We start from the raw sequence: 23,425 nt of genomic DNA on the forward strand, positions 1-23,425 counted from the left end.
TGTCCTGCGGGATGTTTGCGTTTCTTTGCTATTTATTATGCAATCAGCATGATGTGTGAAGATGCTTGACCTGACTTGATTGCTATTTGGCATGTAGCTGCAGTCTCTTCCTCTCTGCTTCGGGCAGCTTCAAGGAAAGCCAAGGTCGCCTAAATTGATTCAGTTCTTCATCGAGTGGATTCTCCTGCAGAGTTTTAATTGCATTTCTGTACCAATAGCTCCCATGACAATCATGTACTGTACACACACACACACACACACACACACACACACACACACACACACACACACAGAGACCTCCTGCTCTTTGCTTGATTTACTAAAATTAGCTCCAGTGATGACAGGGATGAAAAGACATGAATGAAAAATGTAAAACATTTTTTACAGCAGTTTTTTTTCCATGATCATGCACTCAAGCACTATTAAATTGAATCTAAAAATCAGATTGCAGTGAAACACTGTAAACTACTAAGCTCTTCAAAATTGTCAAGGGATTTAGTTAATTAACATCTCGACAAAAAGTAAACAGTGAACGTGAAACGAGAAAAAAATATTATCAAGCTTCTTCTCCTCACATTAAAAATCCCTGAAGGACCTGAAACTCCGTCTAATCTTGACAAACTCTTAGTTTGATGTCATCCCAACAGAGCACTTTGTTCTCAAACAGCTTTACTTGTGGTTCCTGGCGTTTACAAATGTTGAGCTGGAGGCAGAACCTTCAGCTCTCTGGATCGTGTCTTGTGGAACCAGCTCCAAGTTTGGATTCGGGACACAGACAACCTCCCCATCTTTCAGATTTGACGGGAAACCTTTCTTTTAAGTGATGACTCTTTTTAGTCCTCAGGAAGCGCGCCGGGGGACCTCCCATGATGCACTGGACTGGAGACTTTCCTCAGTCTTTTCTACTTGATCTCCAAGTATGTAAATGGCATTATTAATGTTATTATTGTTGTTAATGTTCCTCACCGCTGTTGTTTCGTGGATGCTCAGGACAGAGGACTGAATCAGGATGAGGGATTAGTGTTATATGTGTTTGTATTGCATTGAAATTGAATGGATGGGATTATAAATGCATTACAATTGATTGGATTTAAATGCAATATAATTGGGATATTACAAGAGTATTTAATTGGACTGGGCCTGAGTCTGAGTCATGTTAGTGTGTTATCACAGTTTGGTGACCTGTATGATTTGGAGTGCAGCACAGTGCAGTGACTACTGATTTCCTGAGTGAAAATCACCTTCAGGTTTTTGCAGGAATGCATCCGTATATCAGCACATCTCTTTTCCAGACATGTGTATTTTGTATTTTGTGAGGCTAACATGCACTGCAGTGCTTCACGCTGTAATCTTCCCCTTGTGGAGCTGAAGAATTACCATTGGAGGAAAAAAAGCAACCATTGAGAATCGTTTTCCTCCAGCTTCACCCAACATTTCCTCTTCTTTGTGTTAGTTTCCATGATAATCCGCTGAAATCCGCATAGCTGATCCGCTATACATGGCTTTACAGCATAGGTTATGCTCAGATTCTGGTGGTCAAGGTGTCATTTTTTATGTTAAAAAACTATATAATAATGGAAAAAAATAAAGAACAAGCAAACTATACTTTACAAAACAACAGAAAAAACAACTACAATATATCAAAAATAGCAAAAATTAAAGCAGCACGAAGACAGTTTTTTTCTAACATAGTTGTAATTGTGGAGTTTAAGCTGCTTTTACAACGCCAAGATTTAAAACTGCTCAAATCTTCACTCTCTTATTTTCTCTTCCATCATACCTGAATCCTTCACCTCTGCCCAGTGCACCTCAATGATCAGGTTTGATTTCTTTTGATGTTTGACATCAGTGCTGTAAATCCATAAGCATCGAACAAGAGTCAAGTGTTACTTTGAGGTGGTTTTAGAGATAATGGAGTAAAAGAAATGGAAGAGATAATCATTTTATTTGAACATTAAAAAAAACCTCCACAGTGCTGCTTTAAACTAGCCTACTATGTATGAGTCATTTCCAGATGTGAAAGCCTCTGTTGAAGCCATGAGTGAAAGATTATTAACCTCCATTATAAAGTGGCACCTGCTTGAGCTTGTGAAAATTACCACTGCAGCAAAAGGAGGAAAACTATAATATATATAAAGATAAATCAAATCCAACGCGTCTCAGCCGCACGAACCGTGTGGAAATATTTATTATATGCATATGTTTACAGCTATTTTTTTTTTTAATATTCCTCCCCCACATCTGTCCAGATGTCACGGGTCCATTATCCAAATTAACTCCCACAGCCCGCTTAGCTGTGCTCAGGTCATTTAGCAGGAGAATGTGATGTCCACTTGTTTCCAGCTCACCCACCACCAGCCCTCTGCGTCTCTCCGCCTGACGCCTGAATTATGGTCTGCGTTAAATCGACGCAGAGCCTACGCCGTACGGTGCGCGTCGCCGTGTCCCCTACGCCGTAGGTTCTGCGTCGGTGTAACGCAGAACCATAAATCAGCCTTGAGCGGACCTGCGCGCCTGCATTCCTTCGCATCCACAGGAGCGGCAGTCAGGAGCCGTCCACGCACCGGAGAGGATCCACTCATCACAGGGCACCGTCACGGCCACACGAGGAGAAAAAACATGCAGGTAGGACGCAAGTTTTTGTTTTTGTTTTGTTTTTGTGTTTAATATTCTGTAATGAGACTGAGAGAAATGATGATTAGTGCGCGTGGAAAGGCAAGTCTCGTCCAAATGCAGCCGGGATTTCCTTTAGTCAGGCGACTTGTTGGCTTACTTGTTATTTTTTTATCCCCATTTTTACATGCCCCAACGACCGTTCTCGGCTCATTTGCTCTCACTTTTTTGCCAAAAGCTGAGTTTGGGAGTGAAGTTATGTAATTGCAGCTCTGCAGGAAGCTGCCAGTCTGACGCTTCGCTTTTAGCGCGCAACAGAAAACCTGGAGACAGCAAGTGTCACGGGGCATCACGTCCTCCACTTTTATTATTATTATTATTATTATTATTATTATTATTATTATTATTATTATTATTATTATTATTATTATTATTATTATTATTATTATTATTATTATTATTATTATTATTATTATTATTATTATTATTATTATTATTATTATTATTATTATTATTATCATCATCATCATCATTATTAATATTATTATTATTATTATTGGGAGTCATGAATTGGACTTAAGCTGTGTGCAGTGAGTGATTCAAGCGTGACTTCATTCATCCATATCCATCCAATTCATATTCAGAATCCCATGACTTCAAATCGGTTACTTGTCTGGATCTCACAGTTTCCCTCAAATCTTCATTTCTAGCACGAGAGGTGAGGTTCTGTTTATTCTGCCTTTGCATGTCCCCCGCACCTCCTGGCCGATGAAGCAGTTTGGACGATTTGTCCTGAAGAACAAGAAGCAGCTGATTGTGAATGGAGCTGTAGACAGTAAAGTGAAGCTCCTTCATGCTCTCTGGTGGAGTTTCCCCCTGTACTGTTGAGGGGGGGGGGGACCTGTTACTAAATGAAAAGCATTATTTATTTATTTATTTTTGCTGAATCCTTGCAGCTCCGACATAGCAGCATATAAGCCAACGTAAATGATTTCATCCTATAATTGATGTAATAGGATGACCACTAAAAGTCAAGTGTACATGCCTGGACTTAAAAAGAAAACATGAATAAAGATACAGTTAGTGGTTTTCATATTTACATAACTTTTTTTTGTGCTAATTTTAGATTTCTTTTGACAGTTTTTCTGCTCCTTTTCGAATATTGTGTTTCCTGATTTGATCGTGAATATTGGAGTTGGAATTTTTATAGACATTTTGTGTCCCTTTAAACTGTCTGTGAAATGAAGTTGGACGTTTGAATGTTTTTAAGTAAACTATTTTGAACCATACATCACTTATACGCTAGTTTCAGTCTCAGAAATAACAGTTTCGTGGGTTTTCACAGTGGTATTTTTGGAGTTGCCTTTCCTGGAAAATCATGTTAAAAGAGGGAATGCTGGCTGTATAGCGGCACGTGTAAATTTTACCTCCACTGGATTGTCTATTCTGTAATTTTTGGCCAGTTAAGATGACTAATCAGAGCATACTGATCTTGTTTGTGTGTGTTTTCACAAGAAACCTGTTAATTTGCAGATTAAAATGCACCGGGCGTTCTGTGGCCACGATTGTTTGTGTTCATCTGTCTGCTGCAGCATCTAGCTTCCTGTTGCCCTTTACTGATCATCTTGCATCAGATTAAATCTCTTTTGGTTGTTTTGGTCCAACTGTGGACAGCGGCACTGTTCAATAATCGGGACGTGCAAACACATAATTTATTTATGACAATGTACAGACTTCTTTTAATTGATGAGGTTCATCATCAGTCATTCAGTGGGTCAGTGAGTCTGTCAGTGAATTGATCAATACCATCATGGCAGTTTGAGGACGTTGATACTTATTGGATTATTCTTTGCAACAGGTATATGTGCACGAGTTTGAATTGACCTATTGGTAAAATGCAGATGAGCCAGTGGCTGCTGGATAGCAGCTCCACAAGGACCAGCAACTGGACATCTGTAGCTTCCAGCTCCATTAACAAATATTGGAGGATCCTGAATGTTCATCTGTTTCATGGAGTTTAAGCCAAAACAATTAAAACAGGGTCTGGGGTACTCGGTATAGCGATACAGGTTTTCTGAAAGGATGGAGGGGTTGAGTTACTGATAGGTCAATTATATCAAGACGTGAGTTCAGAAAATGTTCAAAAGATGCTCATATTCAATTCCTAAAGCACTTTTACTCCCACCATGATGTGAACCACTGGTTCAAAATGCAAAACAAGAAACGGGCAGGAAATGCAAATGAAAGATGCAAATGACCAGTAACTAAATCATGATGAATCAGTGGCTCGGTTGGTATTTATCAGTTAAATAGAAAAAGAGTTGAACTTCTACAGCACCACTCCATTAACATTTACACTTGTTTTTGTTTGTTTGCCCTTCTCCTAATGTTGACTTGTAGGTATTTGATTTAAATCAAGCTGTGAGGCACATTGAAGGCATTATCAGTGGGGGTTTTTAGTTGTTTTGTTTCGCCATTGTTTTCAGTTTTAAATCTTCCTTGCTGTGTTTTTATGTGGCTTTGGGAATCATGATAAAACAGGGTTCTCAGATTATTTTATTAATTTTTCATGTTGTAGATCTCACCTGCTATGCACCATTCTACATCTTCTGTATTGCAATCAGATTTGATATAAACACACCGGTGAGCCACATTGTGTGATGGAGAGCATGATTCTTTATCCTGATGGACATGTCTATGCAGTGGTTGCCGTGGTCACCCTGCTTTAAACAGGCCTGTGATCCTAACAGGTACAGAGTGATGGACTGAAACTTGATGCTTGATGTTACTGAGCTATACGCAGCTTCTAAAACTACTCTTCTTTGATTAACACAGTTTCATTAGCCAGTGGTGAAGGATCTAACTAGATTGGATTTTCACTCTGGGATCACATGTGTGCCTACAGTCGTGTCAGTCAAGTCTAAGCCGGCTTTATTTTTTCGTGATGGAGTTTCCTGTGAAAGAGGTTACTTGTACCACAGATATAGTAGTATTAGATATGTTTCAGACTGAGATGTTGGGTTTCGCAGGAGTGAACGGGTCTGCCAGGTATCTGAGCTGCATTTTATGGCGAACTAGTCTAATGTTCCAAGTTTCAACAATGGAGCGCATCAATCAGAGCAGTCACACACAGTCAACCTGCATAGATCAATGACACCACAGCAGACACGCTGACGGCAGCACGCACGCACACACACACACACACACACACACACACACACACACACACACACACACACACACACACACACACACACACACACACACACACACACACACACACACACACACACACACACACACCAAGCTCTTTGTGCTGCACCTGATATAGTGTTTGAGGGACCCACCTGTTAAATAAGTGGAGTGACTGGAAGATTTATCGTTCAATAATTGAGCAGTCCTGGTAACTTTATCCCAGGGACGGGTACAAGACACTCCTGATTCAACATCCACACTGCTTCTCATCAGAGCGTCTCTCATCACCGCAGGGAAAAATATACAGGATGTTCAAACTTTTTCTTTCTTTGAAAGTCATTAGAATAGTTCAGAATGTACAATACGTAATATAAACAGAGTTGTTTTATTGGGAAATGTGGGAAATTTAGAATTTTAGTCCTTTGAAAATATTTGGATGTTTTGTTTTGTTTCATTTTTTTATGATGAGTTAATTTTCCACCAATGATTTGCAGCTACACAGCAGAAAAGAAATTGGAAACATTTATGTGTGTATATATATACAGGACTGTCTCAGAAAATTAGAACATTGTGATAAAGTTCTTTATTTTCTGTAATGCAATTAAAAAAACAAAAATGTCATACATTCTGGATTCATTACAAATCAACTGAAATATTGCAAGCCTTTTATTATTTTAATATTGCTGATTATGGCTGACAGTTTAAGATTAAGATTCCCAGAATATTCAATTTTTTTTTAGATAGGATATTTGAGTTTTCTTAAGCTGTAAGCCATGATCAGCAATATTAAAATAATAAAAGGCTTGCAATATTTCAGTTGATTTGTAATGAATCCAGAATGTATGACATTTTTGCATTACAGAAAATAAAGGACTTTATCACAATATTCTAATTTTCTGTGACAGTCCTGTATATATTCTGTCTCCTCCACTGTAATTATGATTATTACATTGGCGTAAAACCCAGTGAGCCGTACTACTGAAGTATACCATAGTGTCTATATACTTTTAGAGTTTAAAGTCACTTTTATAGCCTCCATCAACGTCCCTTTCAGTTTACAGAATCGTCTCTTCTTTAATCTACTGACCTCAGATCTGTAGTGATTGTGTTGCTCACTTGTTTGTTTTCATATAAACTGGAGCCATTAGCTGCCACCAACATTTGAAAACCTCACAAAGCTCAGTTCGTCATCTCCTGCAGCAGTTTCCGTAAATATTGTGCAAAAAATATGAATCTGCGGGACATTTTTGTGGTACACAGCCAAACAGACTCAGCCCTAATGTAAAGTGCAGCAGGTACAGCTGACAATATTGATATGAATCACGAGATTGGGTTGAGGATTTTTAGTTCACAGCGCAGAAGGTTGCAGTTGTGAAATAAAGGGCCATAAAATGTGCAATCTCTTTGTTGTCCTCACTTGGTGCACTACAGAGATGCAGCGTCTCCTCCATCATCGCATCAATGATCAGATTCTATACATCTTGTTACGTGATGATGCCCTGACGCTATGTTTCATTAAGCACATCATCCTGTCAGTGCCCCTCATCTTGTACATGTTCAACTCTACTGATCTGGTCACAAACGCCTATAAGGACGTGAGGCAACTGTGTAAGGTTCTAACATGTGACTCTCTGTTCCAGACACCATATGTTTTACACTCATCTCAGCCAGCATTCTGCTCAGAATTGTCATTTTCCTACATCCCTCTCATTCATCACTTCTCTACTACGGATAGGGTGAGGATGAAGTTAAAAATCAATAGTAACAGATAGAATTAAGATTAATGGTCAGGTTAAGATACAGGATATGGAAATGACAGATTTTACTGTTCATACTTTGCACTTCCATGTCATATAAACCCTTTTCTATGTAAAGCAACAGCCTAAGGATATATCACCATCTCACAAATTATCTATGAACCGTGACACAGTTTTGCAGACGTGGACAAATGTATCTGTGGAAAGGCTTCTGGGGAGACCAGAGGAGCTGGTGTGCTGTCAGAAAAGCCAACGTCACTGTATTTCTTTTTTTTTTCTTTTGCGTATGTAGAAAAAAATTATTCATAAACAATCAACTTGTGTATATGCTGCTTCTGTTTCATCCTTTTATCCTTCATCCTTGTGAAGGACACGAAAGTGACCTAAACAGATTACACAACAGATAGACATCCACCATGTTTCTATAGGATGCTGTGAAGAAAGATGGAGAAGTAAACATGAGTGTATGGATTATAAATAAACTAAGGCCCAAACACACACACATACACACAGGCACTTCTATGAGTTACACGTTTAAGTACCACCCACATACCCATGCTGCAGCTCAGTGATACTACAGTATCACAAAGCCCGTCAGGGCTTTTAACCAAGCATACCCACGGAGATGGTGATAACCTCGCCCCTGAGCAGCAACTGTCCAATCACAGCTCTGGCTGCTACAGCAGATGGTCTTTGGTTTATTGCATTGTTTACGAATCTGTATGCTACAGCATCTCATCGGTCTTAATCTGTCTTAGCTTGTCTTTTTCTGCGCACTACCGTCCTAACATTTTACATTATGAGCCAAGTTGGAGGGCCGTGTCCTGCCTGAAGGGCACACAGGCATCAGGAGTCAGCAACTCTGCCTAGGAATTAAAAAACTTTTTCTTTGAGGAGCCATGCTGATTTTCATCCGAGGATCAGTGCCAACAGCTAACCAGCAAACACCATACTGTCCTGATGTACCATAGTGGTTTATTTCATCAGAGACAACAGGGACACTTCCTGAAAATGGTCTTTCTCCCATTTTTTTATCACTCTGTGTGAAGTATGGAGCATGTCCTCTGCTGTTCAATCCAAGGAAGTACAGTCTTGATGATCACAGTGTAAAGGACCTGCTTTCTCCCCACAATCTCCTGCACAAGTTTAAATGTTTTAATTAGGGGTGTCAAATTAGCACGTTTAGTGCGATTAATTAATTGCAGGCATATTTAGCGCATTGTTTTTTAATCGCTTAATCTATTTTTTAATCTCTAACTTTACTTTTTCTGTTTGTGAGTTGCCTTTATTATGAAATCTGTGTTTGTGCGATGGAAAACAACGGTCAGTCCCACCTTGAAGTGGACGTTGATTGGCTGTCCCTGTGTGTGGGCGTGGTTAGCTACGCTGGTAAACTCCCCAGACTGGAGGAGAGCAGCGCGCGCATGCGCACGTCTGCGACAGAGAGGTGGCCAATGTTTCTGCCAAGTGGATGAAAACAGCTCGGACTGCATCTGTTCAAATCTGTTAAAAAATAAATAAATGACTTTATAAAACCAGTTTTTCTTTGTTGTTATACATCAATCTTTTGATTTGCCACAATAATGTAATGAATTCAAAGGAAAAGACTTCAATTTGAGGGCTTTTCTCAGCAATTTTTAGGTGAGATTAAAAAAGAGATTAATTAGATTCATTGATTTCAGATCTTAATTAATTAAGCACTAGTTCTAATCTGCACAAGACAAATAATGCTAAGAAAAACACTAGAGGGGGGAGTACTGCACCTACGTTAGATAGAACGAACAAACTGATCACATTAAGGCACAGAAGAAAGTGGAAACCCGTCACCCTGCCAACGTTCGTGCTGCGTCATCAGCAGTACATGCCCTCCAAAATGTTTAAGCTGATTTTTGTGCTTAGCTTTTAGGAAACTCATTACAAAGCTGTTTTGTGATGACACTCTGTTGCACTGAGATTGTGTGTACATGACGTCACCTTTAGGCCGCCTCAGTCAGCACCTTCAATGGACACCAACATCTGAGAGCAGCCGATGCTTTGTTACTGGTTCAGACTGTACAACAAATAATTCAGAGTTGCAACATTACTACTTCAAAAACAAGACGTCATTTAATATAAAAGCACGCTGCTTGATAAATACAGCTCAGAAGTAGCCAACAATGTTGCCCTGGAAGTATAGTTCTCTAATAACCGTCAAACAAAAGGAGCAGCGTTTCATTATTCATGTGTCCTAACATGGATCTTTAGCTAATAAAGATAATGAACTTTTTGGCTGGGGTGTCTCGGTTTTAAAATGTTGTCGTTGGCTTCCGTATGAAAAGTGCACCATTTCTACTTCTACAAGTCATTTTTGCAAGTCATTTGGAGTCAGTAAAACTACACAGCTTGTGGTCGGGGTCAGACTGGAACAAGGTGCCATCACTCCACAGCACACAGTGCAGTAAAAAAAGAAAAGAAAAATAAAATAGTTTGTCCTTACACAGTTCAACAATTAATATTATCTTATTAGACAAGGCGCTCTTTTTGTTGTTTGTTTATTTTGCATGGAAATAGAGACGATATTCCTCATGTGGATCCAACCTGCAAGACTGTTTTAAATGCTTTAAATGATGAAGCAGAAAATAGTTAACAGGAAACAGTGTTTTCAACTAATTAACCAAACTAATATAAGTTTGTTTAGCTTTTGTGATTGTTAAAAAAACTAATGTTGTTATTCAAGGCAACAAAATTAACAGTCACAACTTGAGATGAGTCTTAAATCAGGAGAGGATTTTTGCTTGATTACGGCTATGAAGCATAAAAGCTTTTGAACGCCGACTGCTAGAAATATCATTGTGTTATTACAGCTAATTGAGAAGAAATTGGTTGTTTATCATACTGTTCTCTTGTGATTTTCTTCTTCATTTATAGTTAAACAATCTTTCATTAAAATAATTGATTCACAGAGCTAGTTTTCAAAAACAAAAATCTTTTTTTGTGTTTTTTGTGTCATTCGCAGTGAAGTGACATAAATATATATATATATATATATATATATATATATATATATATATATATATATATATATATAAAAGAAAATAAATAAATATATATATATATATATATATATATATATATATATATATATATATATATATATATATATATATATATATATATATATATATATATATATACTGTACATACACATACGTACATACATATATTTATGTCAATTCACCGTGAATGCCTGCACGAACCTGCACGAATCTCTCCTCAGCTTCTTCCTCTCGCCGCTCCTTCATTCCTCTCAATTTATTTCAAAGTCAATCACTCCCTCGCCATCACAAATATAATATCACTTGTCGCTGGGCTCCTGTCCAGGACTGGGATCTACTCAGGAGGGAGGTACACTCTGCCCGTGCAATACTCACATGTGCTTGCACGATGGAGAGAAATGAGAGGAGAGGCAGAAGGGGCAGCGCCGTGACGAGGACTGACAGCACAAAGGAAGAGCAGTGAATATGTGATTTAGATGAACTGATACGGAGGGTTTCCAGCAGAGCGAGATGGTCTCAGATCTCTGCCACGCAGGGAATGACACTTGCAGGGTAAAATAATAAACCTGGTTCTGTACCTGGATCTGTGAAATGACTGGCAGAACTATAATGGAAAGGTGGCCTGAATCTGTTTAGAGATATTTCACAAGGAACATTCTCCAATTTTAAAATAAAGATAACGAGTCAGATGTTGAAATCTGTCAAATAATATTTTCTTTGTTTGGTCTGCGAATAATGTCCCTGCTGTGGAAGTTTGAGGACAGCAGAGTTGTTCAGATGTGTGATGTGAACTTTAGATACTCTGGGAATTTAGTCTAATGAAAGCCTGAAAGACTACTCTTTTAGTATTTTACTATGTCTTAACGCTTTGGGTCCCTTTGAGTAGCATAGAGACAAGTATAGAGACAACTCTGGCAACTGAATCTTGATGAGCGTAGGTTTAGTTGAGTCTGGTCTCCACTGACTTGTGAGGAAATGTCTGGATATTTCAGGAACTGAATTGAATATTTTGTTTATTACCTCAACAGTAATTTAGTTAGCCCATCAGCTTGGTAACCATAAAGTAAAGTGGAGAAGTTATGGGTTTGAATGTCACTGATTTAAGACACAAAAGAGTGCTTATTTTTTGACATTCCTTTGGTAGTTATTTCAATTGGAAAACTAACCAAACTGTACAAAAAAGCTGCACCAAACAACAGTAAGACATTACAGTAATAATGTAAATAATGATAATAATGTAAAAAAGGATTACAACGCTGACATAGGTGGACAATAAGGCCAGATTTCCTAGTTCTGTGTTGAACAAGTCTAAAGATGAGCAGTGAAACGTCAGCACCTGAAAGCTGTGGACACCAACTTCTGCAGCTGGAGTGGTAGGATTATCCTTTTAAGTATGGAACATCTGAGGTGGAGCAAATGTTAATTAATTTACCAGTGGGGTATGTTAAGGTTTGCAGTCTGAAAAAAAAAAAGATGTCCTAAATTATTAGTTTTACAGGACTGAGATAGGGGCTTTGAGAGGTAACCGTCTCAGGGATCAGAGGAGATGGGAGGAAGACTCAGACATCAGAGGAACACGCTGCACTAATTTGCCTGATAAATCAAACCCTAAAGCTAAACGCATAAGGGTTTTATTTTTCTACTTTTCATTTTTATTCAACCTCTATTTGACCAGAAAAGTTCAAGAACTTCTTTTTCAAGAGCATCCTGGCCAAGATAGGCAACAACAAGTAGTCACACAATTATATACAGGTACAGTCCCTAGTTTGTTACCTTTTGGTGTTCATTTATTCCTTTTTGTTTTTAACTTATAATAACAAATAAAGGACTGTTTCATCCCCCCACAATCTTTATGCAACTGTAGTCTGGATTAAAAAACACTAAGTATACATCTCTTCCTCCATTATAAGCAGCAACTTTTTTTTCTACAAAAAGAGAAAGGTTTATGCTCCTCTGACGATGTAGACGAGCAGATTCAGAAACACGTGTTTAACATCAGAGACTTCTTTTCATTTTCTTCGGGAAACTTTGATTAACTTTGTCTTTTCAAACTTCTTTTCATAACAAATGCAATGTAACTGATACTAATAATAGTGGTCATACATCACAAAAGACTCAACATGTTCAACATGATAAAGGCCATACGGAGTTAGTTGGGGAAGTACTGACACTGTTGTCATAGCAGCGATTCAGAAAAGGCTACTGTGAAATGATCTGTTGGAAAATGACTTGAACTACTCATCCATCCATTCTCCATATGGCCTCGTCCTGTTCAGGGAGTGTGTGTGTGTGTGTGTGTGTGTGTGTGTGTGTGTGTGTGTGTGTGTGTGTGTGTGTGTGTGTGTGTGTGTGTGTGTGTGTGTGTGTGTGTGTGTGTGTGTGTGTGTGTGTGTGTGTGTGTGTGCTGGTTGCCTATCCAAGCTGTCATCAGGTGGAAGGCGATGTAAGCTCTGAAAAGGTTGCAAGTCCATCACAGTGAGAAAAACTGCTCAAATTCACACCTGCGGCCAATTTACAATCACCAGCCGGCCTGCACTCTTGGAAGACCAAGGAAAAGAACATTATTATGCAAGGAGATCATATATTTGTCTGAAACACAGCTGGTTTTTAACTTGTAAAATCACTGGTCTGGATTAAACTGCATGGGAAGCAGTTGACGTTTTTAAGAAGAACAAACCGAAACAGTCACGTGAGCCAGCGTTTGGGTTCAGTTTGCATGATAAGATTGTAAACAGAACTGTGGACCTTTCTGTAAGTTGACATATGAGTCTGCGGTATATTCTTCTTATGTGGTTCATCGCAGTACTCGAGTTGTAAAAAAAAATCAGGGTGGATGGTGGATTTGATCATATGGGGACAGATAATTTGTGCTGATTACAAATAATATAATATATTACAAATAATAGCACTGACCAAAACACCTGCAGAAATACTGCAGGAATGACATAGCAGCAGTTAAATGCAGCCTTCTGTAAGCTTTAAATATCCACTGGGCTTACATCAAATACATCAAAACACAACAATAAAAAACAGTTTTCTGAACTTATCAATATGACTCTGTCCTTCACAGGATAAGTAAAATGGATCACTGCAAAAACTCACAATCTTAACAAGAATATTTGTCTTATTTCTAGTTAAAATGTCTCATTTTAGTAAAAAAAATCTCATTACACTTAAAACAAGACTGATCACTGGAAAAAACAACAATTTTCACCTGTTTCAAGTAGATTTTCACTTAAAATAAGTAGAAAAATCTGCCAGTGGAACAAGATTTTATGCTGTTTATGCTGACTGATAAATCTTGTCCCACTGGCAGATTTTCCTACTTATTTCAAGTTAAAATTTTCTTGAAACAGGTGAAAATTGTCAAATAAGTTATTTTTCTGGTGATGACTCTAAATGTTGAAATAGCAGTAAAACCACATTCATTGATGAAATGACATAAGGGATGGAAAGGGGGGATGGCAGTTTTACAGGGGGGATGATTTGGACCGTTTTTATTTCAGGGGGCATGCCATCCCCCCTCATCCCCCCTCAACTCCAGTACTGGTTCAGCGGGACTCTACGTTTGTTGTCAGCTGCATGATGAGGAAAACATGAGCAGGCTGACGGTCAGCAGCTGATACCATTTGTGTTCTGAGCACTGGAGTGTCTTGTTGCAGCTGTCAGTGCGCATCATTGTGTCTGTGGGAGGATAACACACCCTCCTGGAGGCACGCTGCGTGTCCTAGTGTGTGTTTGGGTGCATGTGACACAGAGAGAGTTCATGTGTATTATATCAATATCTCAGCTTTAACATGGAGACAGAATTAACGGCCTGGGGAAACTGTGAGTAACGGAGGAGCTTTGTCAATTAACTCATTTTCTTCCTCTTTTCTGTCTGACACAAACGCACAACCTGTCACGTTCTATCTGGTCATTTTTACCTTTCTATGAGTCTATGAGGTTTAAATAGACAAATGTCTGCCCCATTTGGCGATGGGTGCTGAAAACAGAAGCTGAACTAATACCAGGTCTAAACCGAATCAAGTCCACTGTGATCAGTCGACTCTGGCAGCTTCATCGTCACTACTATCAATTTACTTTACATACTAAGTCTGGTACAGTTCATCATAAAAATGAATCCGGTCCAGAACTGATACCAGTTCAGTACTGTGCTCAGTACAAGTCCATACAGTCCATTCTTGATTTCTGCTCAACTACCAAACCCCTCCAACCTCCAGCTGTTAACCTTTTCACCTTTGAAATGCTTTCTTTAGTGTACGGTAAATGTTTAACATAAACAGACCGGTATATGCAGCTGAATTGAACTGAAGTGAATTGAATTTTTTTTTTTTAATAACCTCAAAGGGAATTTAGATTTTTAGTATATGTTAATGCATAAGAATAATCACATAAATGAATAAATTGAACAAACAGCCAGAAGATTATTGCCTCCTGACGGTTGGTATTCAGTGAATCTGAAGGTCTGGCTGAGGACACTTGTTGAATGGTTGTGCAGCGGTGTCTCTTATGCAGCATTCTTCTGTACATATTGGGCTCCAGGGGCTGTTCATTTTTTTTCATTTTTTTATTTTGAGTCACTTACTCTTGCTCCTGCGCCGACAGATGACTGCAATAAAACTTTTATTCTCCTCCACAGACAGACTTAACAAACACCATGGGACCTAGAAGTACTGTCTGTTCTTTTACGGTTGTTAGTGTTGCATCTCCTGTCAGTCCCAAAACCCCCCAATCACCTTCAAGTCTGAATCTGAATAAGAATGACCTTATGGATCCCAAACTGGAATTGTTTTTTTCACAGGTGCACCAGTCAGTAAAACTGTGAAAATAACACAGCTAAGGTGAGGTGATTGTTCCCACACCGTCCGTGCCACAACGCGGTCTGCTAGCTCTCTGTCCTGTGTTTCTGCAGATGAAGGCACTTTGACTTGTGCTGGAACTCTGATGTGCAGACAGGAAAGACGACCTGCTGCTCAGACACACATCCTTCCCGTCTCACAGACTGCGGTGTGTGTGTCAGGTGATCAATAATCCAGGAGACGGTGGAGGCCTCCGCCTACAATCTCCGGAGCGTCTCACTCGGCTGTGCAGGCCGAATTGTTTTAAAAGCACTAGAGAAATCACTGAAAATGAATCCTGACAGCACTGCCTGCATTGTCCTGATGAGCATGAAATTAGCCGTATCTCCACCATCGCAGCACTATCTCCACCTCCCAACTCATCCTGAACTCTGCTTTCTCGACTATCAAACTCGAGTACGCCAGCAAACAGTCGATAGTGATGCAAATTTTGAAGAAACCTATTTTCTGATTGCTATCTCTGACAAGTCGGTGGCGTTGTGGGCTGAACACGACATCAAGAAGGATCTCTGTTCGAGTTGGCATGTTGTCCCCGTGCCTGCTTGTCCTCCAGGGTCCTTTAAGAGTCTAAAAACACTCACACATGGTGTGGATTGTTGTCTCTGTGTGGCTCTTTGATGGACTAATGACAAGTGTTGTCACATTAGTCTCCACCTCCACAGGTCAGGAACAGGAAATGTATGGATGGATGTTTTCTAGCATCTCATTTTCTCTGGAAGGTGCCCTTTAAGAAAAGAGGAACTCAAGCGGTTATATCTTTGGTTATTCTGGTAGCATTTCCCTCAGGCTCTGACATATTGCGCGGCTTCTGTTGCAATGTCCATTTTTCCCACAAAGCAAATATTGCATTTCTGTTCTGTCCACGAGTCTTTTCAGCTCACGATAATTGAGTTTTACCTCAGTAAACAAGGTGTCTGTATTTGTGGAGCTCGATTTGCAGCTATGACGCCAATTTTCCTGCTCCTGAGGTGCAGAGAGAGCGGAAAAGTCTTGAGAAGTCGAGACAACGGCAACATAACTTTGAGAAGTGACTCCTTCATCAGAGACACAGCAAAGCATTCAGAAAAGCATTTACAATACTCAGCTATGCAGCTTGAAGTCCCTGTAGATGTGAGGATGTACCGTCTTTTCCACTACACTACATTTAGTCTTTAATGAGTCCAAACATCACGTGATCCGACCGGTTTGAACTAACACGGAGCATAGTAATTTGCACAGGTTCATGTATGACAATTTGCTTAGACACGTGTGTGTATGTGTGTGTGTGTGTGTGTGTGTGTGTTTCAGAGGTTGTCATATGGACATAATGAGAGAGTAGTGTTGCCTCAGGACAAAGCCAGCTAAAGCGTTAAGGAGCAGAAGATGCAGAGAAATTGTGTGTCTGAGTTGTGATGGTGAGCATGCCTGTGAGTTCAACATCCCATAAATAAACAACTAATGTAGTTCTGAATTTTCTTTTGTTGACGCGGCATCTGTCAACATCTGTTTGTCTTACGGTCCTGGTTTTCCAATTTCTAGCTTCGACTGAAAAGTCACATCTAAACCAAATCTTTCTTTAATTAAATACTCTGCAGAAGCGAGTCGCTGCTGAGGTCATTGACGTCGGTATTACTCCTCTCTGCTGTGCCTTCCTTGATACGATTAAATAGATTTGGGAGTAAATAGTTTTATTTCCTGTCATCTGTTTCCATTTCACTGAGCTGTCATTTTATTTTTCTTGTATACTATATTTTTTCTTTCATCATTTGCGCTCTTTATCCATTTGCTCCTGTGGAAGCTGCTCAGAAATAGCTGTAAATGTATTCCCCAGCAAAGCCCCTTCATATCTTCTCCCCCTCTATCTTCCCATCCTCCCATCCCTCTGTCCTCTGGCTGTCCTTTTGCTCCTTTTTTCAGACAGGCTCAATTCATTATGCTAATTGGCTTCAGTTCTTCCAGGAACCTGATCAGACCTTGTTCTCCTCACATATATTTTTTGTCTTTCTCTCCCTGCTTAAATTAGCTAGTAAGTGTGTTCTTCTCTCTCTCTCTGCCTCAGCATAAGGGATTTGCAGGATCCGACTCCCATGTGATCAAATAGCCATTAAATGTCCCCAGCGTGAGCGTATGTTTGCATGCTCCCTTCTCCTCTCTTCTCCTTCATTCTCTCCTCCACCATCATCCCTTCCTTTCCTCTAATTCCAGTAGAATAAACAGAGCTGCTGTTTGGCTCTTTATCTCCCTCCCTACACACATCTGTGTTTGCGCGTGTTCATGTTATGCACGCACCCAGCAGTAACGGCTTAATGCAGCTTCTGGAGAGTTTAGGAAAAGTCATTCACACTAAATCAGATCATATCAGATCACATCAATGCTTCCTAGAAATGGATGCTTTGATAACAAGGAAAGAAACAGAAAAAAAAACAGGATTAGGGTAGAAAACTTGCATCTCCTCGGATGAAAGAGGATAAAAGCTGAATGTGAATGAGTTGGAGGGGTTCGGTTGTGCATAGTAAGAGTCGCAGGCATAAATTGGAGCTGCATATGAAAACAAACAGAACCAGGCCTCTAGTTTATCTGGGATGAAAGTAGAGTTTTAAAAGTGTGAAAGTGGATTTTTTTTCACCCTGAATTCTTATTTGAAAGCTTATTATGTCTAGACGCTGCATCACAAACTCTTCACAGACCATCACAGACTAAACAGTTGTAGTAGAATTGGAAATAAACTCTCATTTTCAGTCGTTTTCAGCAACAGTGGAGTTTTATGATACACTGATCGAAGCCAGATCAACCCACACTCACCACGTTATCAAACACGTGATGGTTTGGATACTTAATGAAGCACCCAAAACAAATTATAAAAGAAAAAGCCTTTGTGTCTGGCATCACTTTATGTGACATCTCTGTCATTTTTAGGGCAGGTTTTAATCATCAAGAAAACCAGGAAACGATAATTGCAACTGATGTATTATATATTTTAACTGGTGGTTAAATGTGCACATTTGTACCACCAGTCAGGTAATGTCATGGATGTGACAACATCCGTGGGGAGACATGACTCTGGCAAAGACAAATCAGCACATTTAGTTTTTTATTAGTTTTACTATGAAAAGGTTTTCTTTTTTAATGCAGATAATTAAGAAAATGTCCTTTATCAGACTCATAATCTGCTATACCTGTTGGGGCTTTCTTATCCTGTTAAGCAAGAGTTCAGCTGCAATGATCAATATTTCTCACAAACAAATGAGTCAATACGTAGAAATGAATGAAACAAGAGGAGTGTGCTGTTTCAGCTCACACATTGTACCTTCATTGGAGGAATGTATTCCTTTCTTTCCCTTCGGATTACAATTGAAACTAAAGTCTCCAACTATTGAGCTCTGAACTCTTCTTGAACCCCCTCTTCCACATCAGAGACTAAACCGTGTTTTCCTGGCATTTATAAACTCCTGCTTCATTTGAAGACCTCAGCTCCGTTTCCACAATGACCTGATCTCTGTTTTCCCCTCTTTCTGCCTTCTGTCGTCTCCTCCCTCCAGGCTGATGGCAAGGTGGCCGATGGCAGCCTGCTGGGAGATGCCAATGGCGTGGAGCCCGCGCCGAGCCGGGCCAAGCAGTCTGGGAAGTGGCAGAAGCCACGCTTCTCCAGGAAAGCACTGATGAAGTGCTGCTTGGTGAAATGGATCATCGCCAGCACGCAGCCGCAGGACAAAGGTGAGATCAGGCACAAATGCTTCTGCAGCGAGTGCTGTGAGTTTGCTGGCGAGACTTGACAGTCAGCTGACAGCACAGGAAGTGTCCCGGTTGCATTTGACTTGATTGCTAAGCTGGATAGATGGAGCGCTCTTGACCCACGGGTCCCCGCGGGCTCCACTGACTCGTTGTGTCGGGCGGTCGACCTCAGGGTCAAGTAGCCAGAGATCTCTGAATAGCATCTCCTCATTTATCAGACGCGTCTGCGCCCGTGGTCTGGGATTAGTTATTCTCTTCACACCTGGATTGCTCTCCTTGTCTCTGTCCCTTTTTATCTAGCCAGTAGGGATGGGCGGTATGGACTAAAAAATTTATCCTGATCATCCCGATTTATCCCGATAACGATAAAAATGACGATAAAAAAATACAAATTCAACTTCACCTTTTTAACTATAAATCTATCACCACATTCAGTCTTTGGAGCCCCCAAAACACTGCTCTAAAAGATACTAAATGCTACTAAACTACACCAATTACATTGAATTAATAAAAACCAATTAAATGAGTTACACCTGTAGAACTTTCTTTCTTTCTTTCTTTCTTTCTTTCTTTCTTTCTTTCTTTCTTTCTTTCTTTCTTTCTTTCTTTCTTTCTTTCTTTCTTTCTTTCTTTCTTTCTTTCTTTCTTTCTTTCTTTCTTTCTTTCTTTCTTTCTTTTCTGGCTCCTTCCTTCCTTCCTTTTTTTTCTTTTTTTTTCTTTTCCTTTTTTTCTTTCTTTTTTTCTTTTTTTTCTTTTTCTTTTTTCCTTTTTTTTCTCTTTTTTTTCCTTTTTTTTCTTCTCTTTTTTCTTTCTTTCTTTTCTGGCTCCTTCCTTCCTTCCTTCCTTCCTTCCTTCCTTCCTTCCTTCCTTCCTTCCTTCCTTCCTTCCTTCCTTCCTTCCTTCCTTCCTTCCTTCCTTCCTTCCTTCCTTCCTTCCTTCCTTCCTTCCTTCCCGTACGATGTGCGTGGATTTAACGCATAACCATAAATCAGCTTTACACAAAAACGTCATCAATGGGAATTTATCGTTTTTACCACGAGATGACAAATTCTTACCGTGGGGAATTTTTTTGACGGTATATGGTGAACGGTAAAATATCGCCCATTCCTACTAGCCAGTGACCGTTTCTGCTCTTCACAAGCACATGCACATATTTACAAAGATACGGTGGGGAAAAAAAGCTGAAGATAGTACGACGATAACATTACAGCGAGTAAAACGTCTACAGCGGATCAGATAATTGTGTTTCTTCTGGGTACATTTCCAAAAGAACCCTCAATTAACAGTCTTCAAATCATGGTCTTACAGTATAATCAAGAGAATTAAAAGGTTTTTGTCCTCAGCTGACAAGAGAAATGTTCCTTACTGTTGCTGCCACTGCAACTTGCCTGCAAGGACCACATTATCATCAGTATCTAACTTCTCAGTAAACACACACCGTGTGATGCAGCGTGACCAGAAATCAGACTAACTAGGACTTTTGAATGTTTTCACGACCTTCCTGGATCCAGCATGTTTCTTGGACTTGGCTCTCGTGCTGCAGACGAGTCTTAGTGCTCCATCCAGTGGTCCAGGAGCAATTGTGCACGATTAATCTTCTGCCCGAAAAAAGAAGAATGAAAGTGCGTCTCAATGGCAGCATTCAGTGTTGTTTCCACAAGTCGCTGTGAAGCTCTTGTTGAATTCTGTGAGACGCTGTTTGTTTTATGAAGTAATGAAAGACGATTTGTTGTCATAATTAGTGAATCACTTAACAGCTCCACCTCAACAAAACAGGAATGCAGTGATGAAACCTTGAGAAAGCCGTCCCAGAGCTTTCATTTTCCTTTCTCGTACTTCCCCTGCCACTCTCGTCGTCCTTCTGACTCCTCTTGTTCCTGTTGTTCCTTGTCACATCTTTTTTAAATCATCATCTCCATGTTTCCTTCTGCACTTTTTATCATCCATCCTTATTTCCTCACTCCTCATCCTCTCACATGTATTTCCTTTTTTTTGCCATCTCCTTCCATTCACTTGACTTCTTCTTCCCTATTTTCTTTTCCTTAATTTGTTCCATCAACTTCATGTTCTGGTTCATTTATTCCCTTTCTGCTTCACTGCCGATTGCTCTAAATCTTACCCTGCAGGCATTTTTTCTTCATCCTTTCTTTTACATTTTTTAAAGATTTATTCCTGTTTGTTTTCATCTCTCGGCTCTGACTTGTCCTTAAGTTTAGACATACCCTGCTTATTTTTTCTTTTGAACTTCTGCTTTCTTTCCCTTACCTCTTCCTGTTTCCTTCATTTATTCTTACCTCTTTATTACCATCCTGTATATCTTTCCCCAGCACTGGAAACAGCCAGATCACGGCTCTACAGTAAAACGTGTTTTAAGAGTTTAAGTAAACTCCACATTTTGTAGGCAGTTAAAGTGACTGCAACTCCATGTGTTTTAGTTCAAATGGAGACAGTGTTTGATTGTGACCTGTCTGGGGTCTGGTCAGCCTCCGTCACCGTGCAGTAACCCTCCACTCAGAGCTGTTATTGTGGCCCATCACGCAATCTTTTAACACCCACAACATGCATTCACATGCAGTATATGTATATGGTTCTGTTAATTTTTCTCTCTTTTTTATCTAACTCTTCACTGCTCTGTTGTGCTTTTTTTTAATGCTGTTTCACCAGGACGTTTTGCACTCTTGCAGCCCCCAGTGGCAACAACAGACTACTGTTTGAATTACTTTACAGTCTTGCAGTATTGTGTAAAGTGTGCTCTGGTTATGTTGACGTAGAAGCTTAGAAACACACATTTGCATTAGGTTTAGCTTATATTGCTTACACACTTTCAAGTTGTTGTAATGCACACTGACAGATATAATCTGTCCCCATCAGGTCCGTGTAATCCTGCAGGTCTTCCCTTTCCCTGTATTTGGAAAAGAACACCTGTGTTTGACCTCAAATTTAAGTGAATCTGTTTTTTATGTGTTTTTTTAGAGTGAAACGAGAGAACAATTAGTAAAAAGGGGGAAAATACAGCAAGAGTCTGTATTAGGGAAAGAAAAGAGTGTCTGTGCTGGGATCTGTTTCATCTCATCAGTGTGGAGGAAAGAGAGAGAGAGGGATTGAACATCAGTGGTGGGCAAACCCTCACCTCCATTATGGCCGACGCTAAAAATAGCAGCACAGAGATGTAGATGTGCATCCGAGAGAGGAGGGGCGGTGGTTTGGGTGTGAAGAGGTTTAGACACTTAGCTGAGTTCAAACAAGATTGTTGCCCACTCTGATAGACCGCTGGATGTGAAATACTACAGCTGAGGGTTTGTGAGGAAACCGCAGGGAGAAGCAGCTGCAGCTGTCGCTCAGGTGGTTCTTTAAATGATCTCTACGATCAAGTTAGAAGTCAGTTATTAACTCAGTTATTGGCTTAATCTCCAATCAACAATTATTTAAAGTCAGCATCTTTAACTTTGATTGATTTTATTTTTCTGCTATTGGTGTTTCTTATTGTAGTCAATGAAAATAGTAATAAAGTGGATTAACTTTATAATCTGAACCGTTTTCTGGTTGCTGAAAGGTCGATTCATTTAGAATATTTAAATTATACAATAAAAATTGAGGATTTTTGGCTGCAGTCTGTGTTACTAAAGCTTTGTCTTTCAGGTCATTGTCAGCATCCGTCATCCTGCAGATGTCTTCAGATGAATTGTTCATTCAAGGCTTCGGCTCCTTCACAACTAAAACTAAAAAATGTAGAAACCCTGAAGTTTTAAGATTTGCATATCAGTGAGCTCTGACTTTGACTTTTCTTTCATGGATAACGATCAAAACCCAACACACCTTTGATGTTCACTGCCTCCTTATTACGTTTTTAGGCCTTTTACAATTAAATAATGATGCATTTTCAGTTGTTTAAGATTATTGTGATCATGGGTTGCATAATCAATCAATAATAATTATCTGTCTCATTCTGTGTCTTACTGAGCTAAAAGTCTTATTTAAACAAGTTGAAGCTTTTATAATGTACATTTTTGTTTTGAAAACCAGGATTACTTATTTATCTATATATCTGTTTCGCCCTTACTTATATGACAAATAAACATTTATAAAAATGTCATAATCCAGACTGCCCTTATGAAAGACTAATAGTTTTCTCATGAATAACAAAACATCCTGTCTTCTTACATAAAATGTCACTCGGATCATTGATTTTTGAATGTTTTTGTCTGTAATAGATCAATAAAACCAGCGATGAGGACGAGTTTCAGAACAAATC

At 39.5% G+C, this 23,425-nt stretch overlaps 1 protein-coding gene across 1 annotated transcript; it reads left to right on the forward strand.

Moving 5' to 3' along the window:
• The first annotated feature begins 2,533 nt into the window (after positions 1 to 2,533).
• On the forward strand, positions 2,534 to 23,162 carry LOC133450661 (calsenilin-like). Its single transcript, XM_061729452.1, has 3 exons — positions 2,534 to 2,625; positions 18,981 to 19,155; positions 22,813 to 23,162. Exons 1-3 carry the CDS (start codon positions 2,620 to 2,622, stop codon positions 22,920 to 22,922), a joined length of 291 nt encoding a protein of 96 aa, XP_061585436.1. The 5' UTR covers positions 2,534 to 2,619; the 3' UTR covers positions 22,923 to 23,162.
• The last annotated feature ends 263 nt before the right edge of the window (positions 23,163 to 23,425 follow it).

This window comes from Cololabis saira, chromosome 9 (genome assembly GCF_033807715.1).
Source record: "Cololabis saira isolate AMF1-May2022 chromosome 9, fColSai1.1, whole genome shotgun sequence".
NCBI lineage: Eukaryota > Metazoa > Chordata > Actinopteri > Beloniformes > Belonidae > Cololabis > Cololabis saira.

Bases quoted from the DNA above. Each gene is read 5' to 3' on its own strand.
- LOC133450661 (XM_061729452.1), top strand. The intron at 19,156-22,812 runs GTGAGATCAGGC...TTTGTCTTTCAG, and splicing joins CACGCAGCCGCAGGACAAAG to GTCATTGTCAGCATCCGTCA.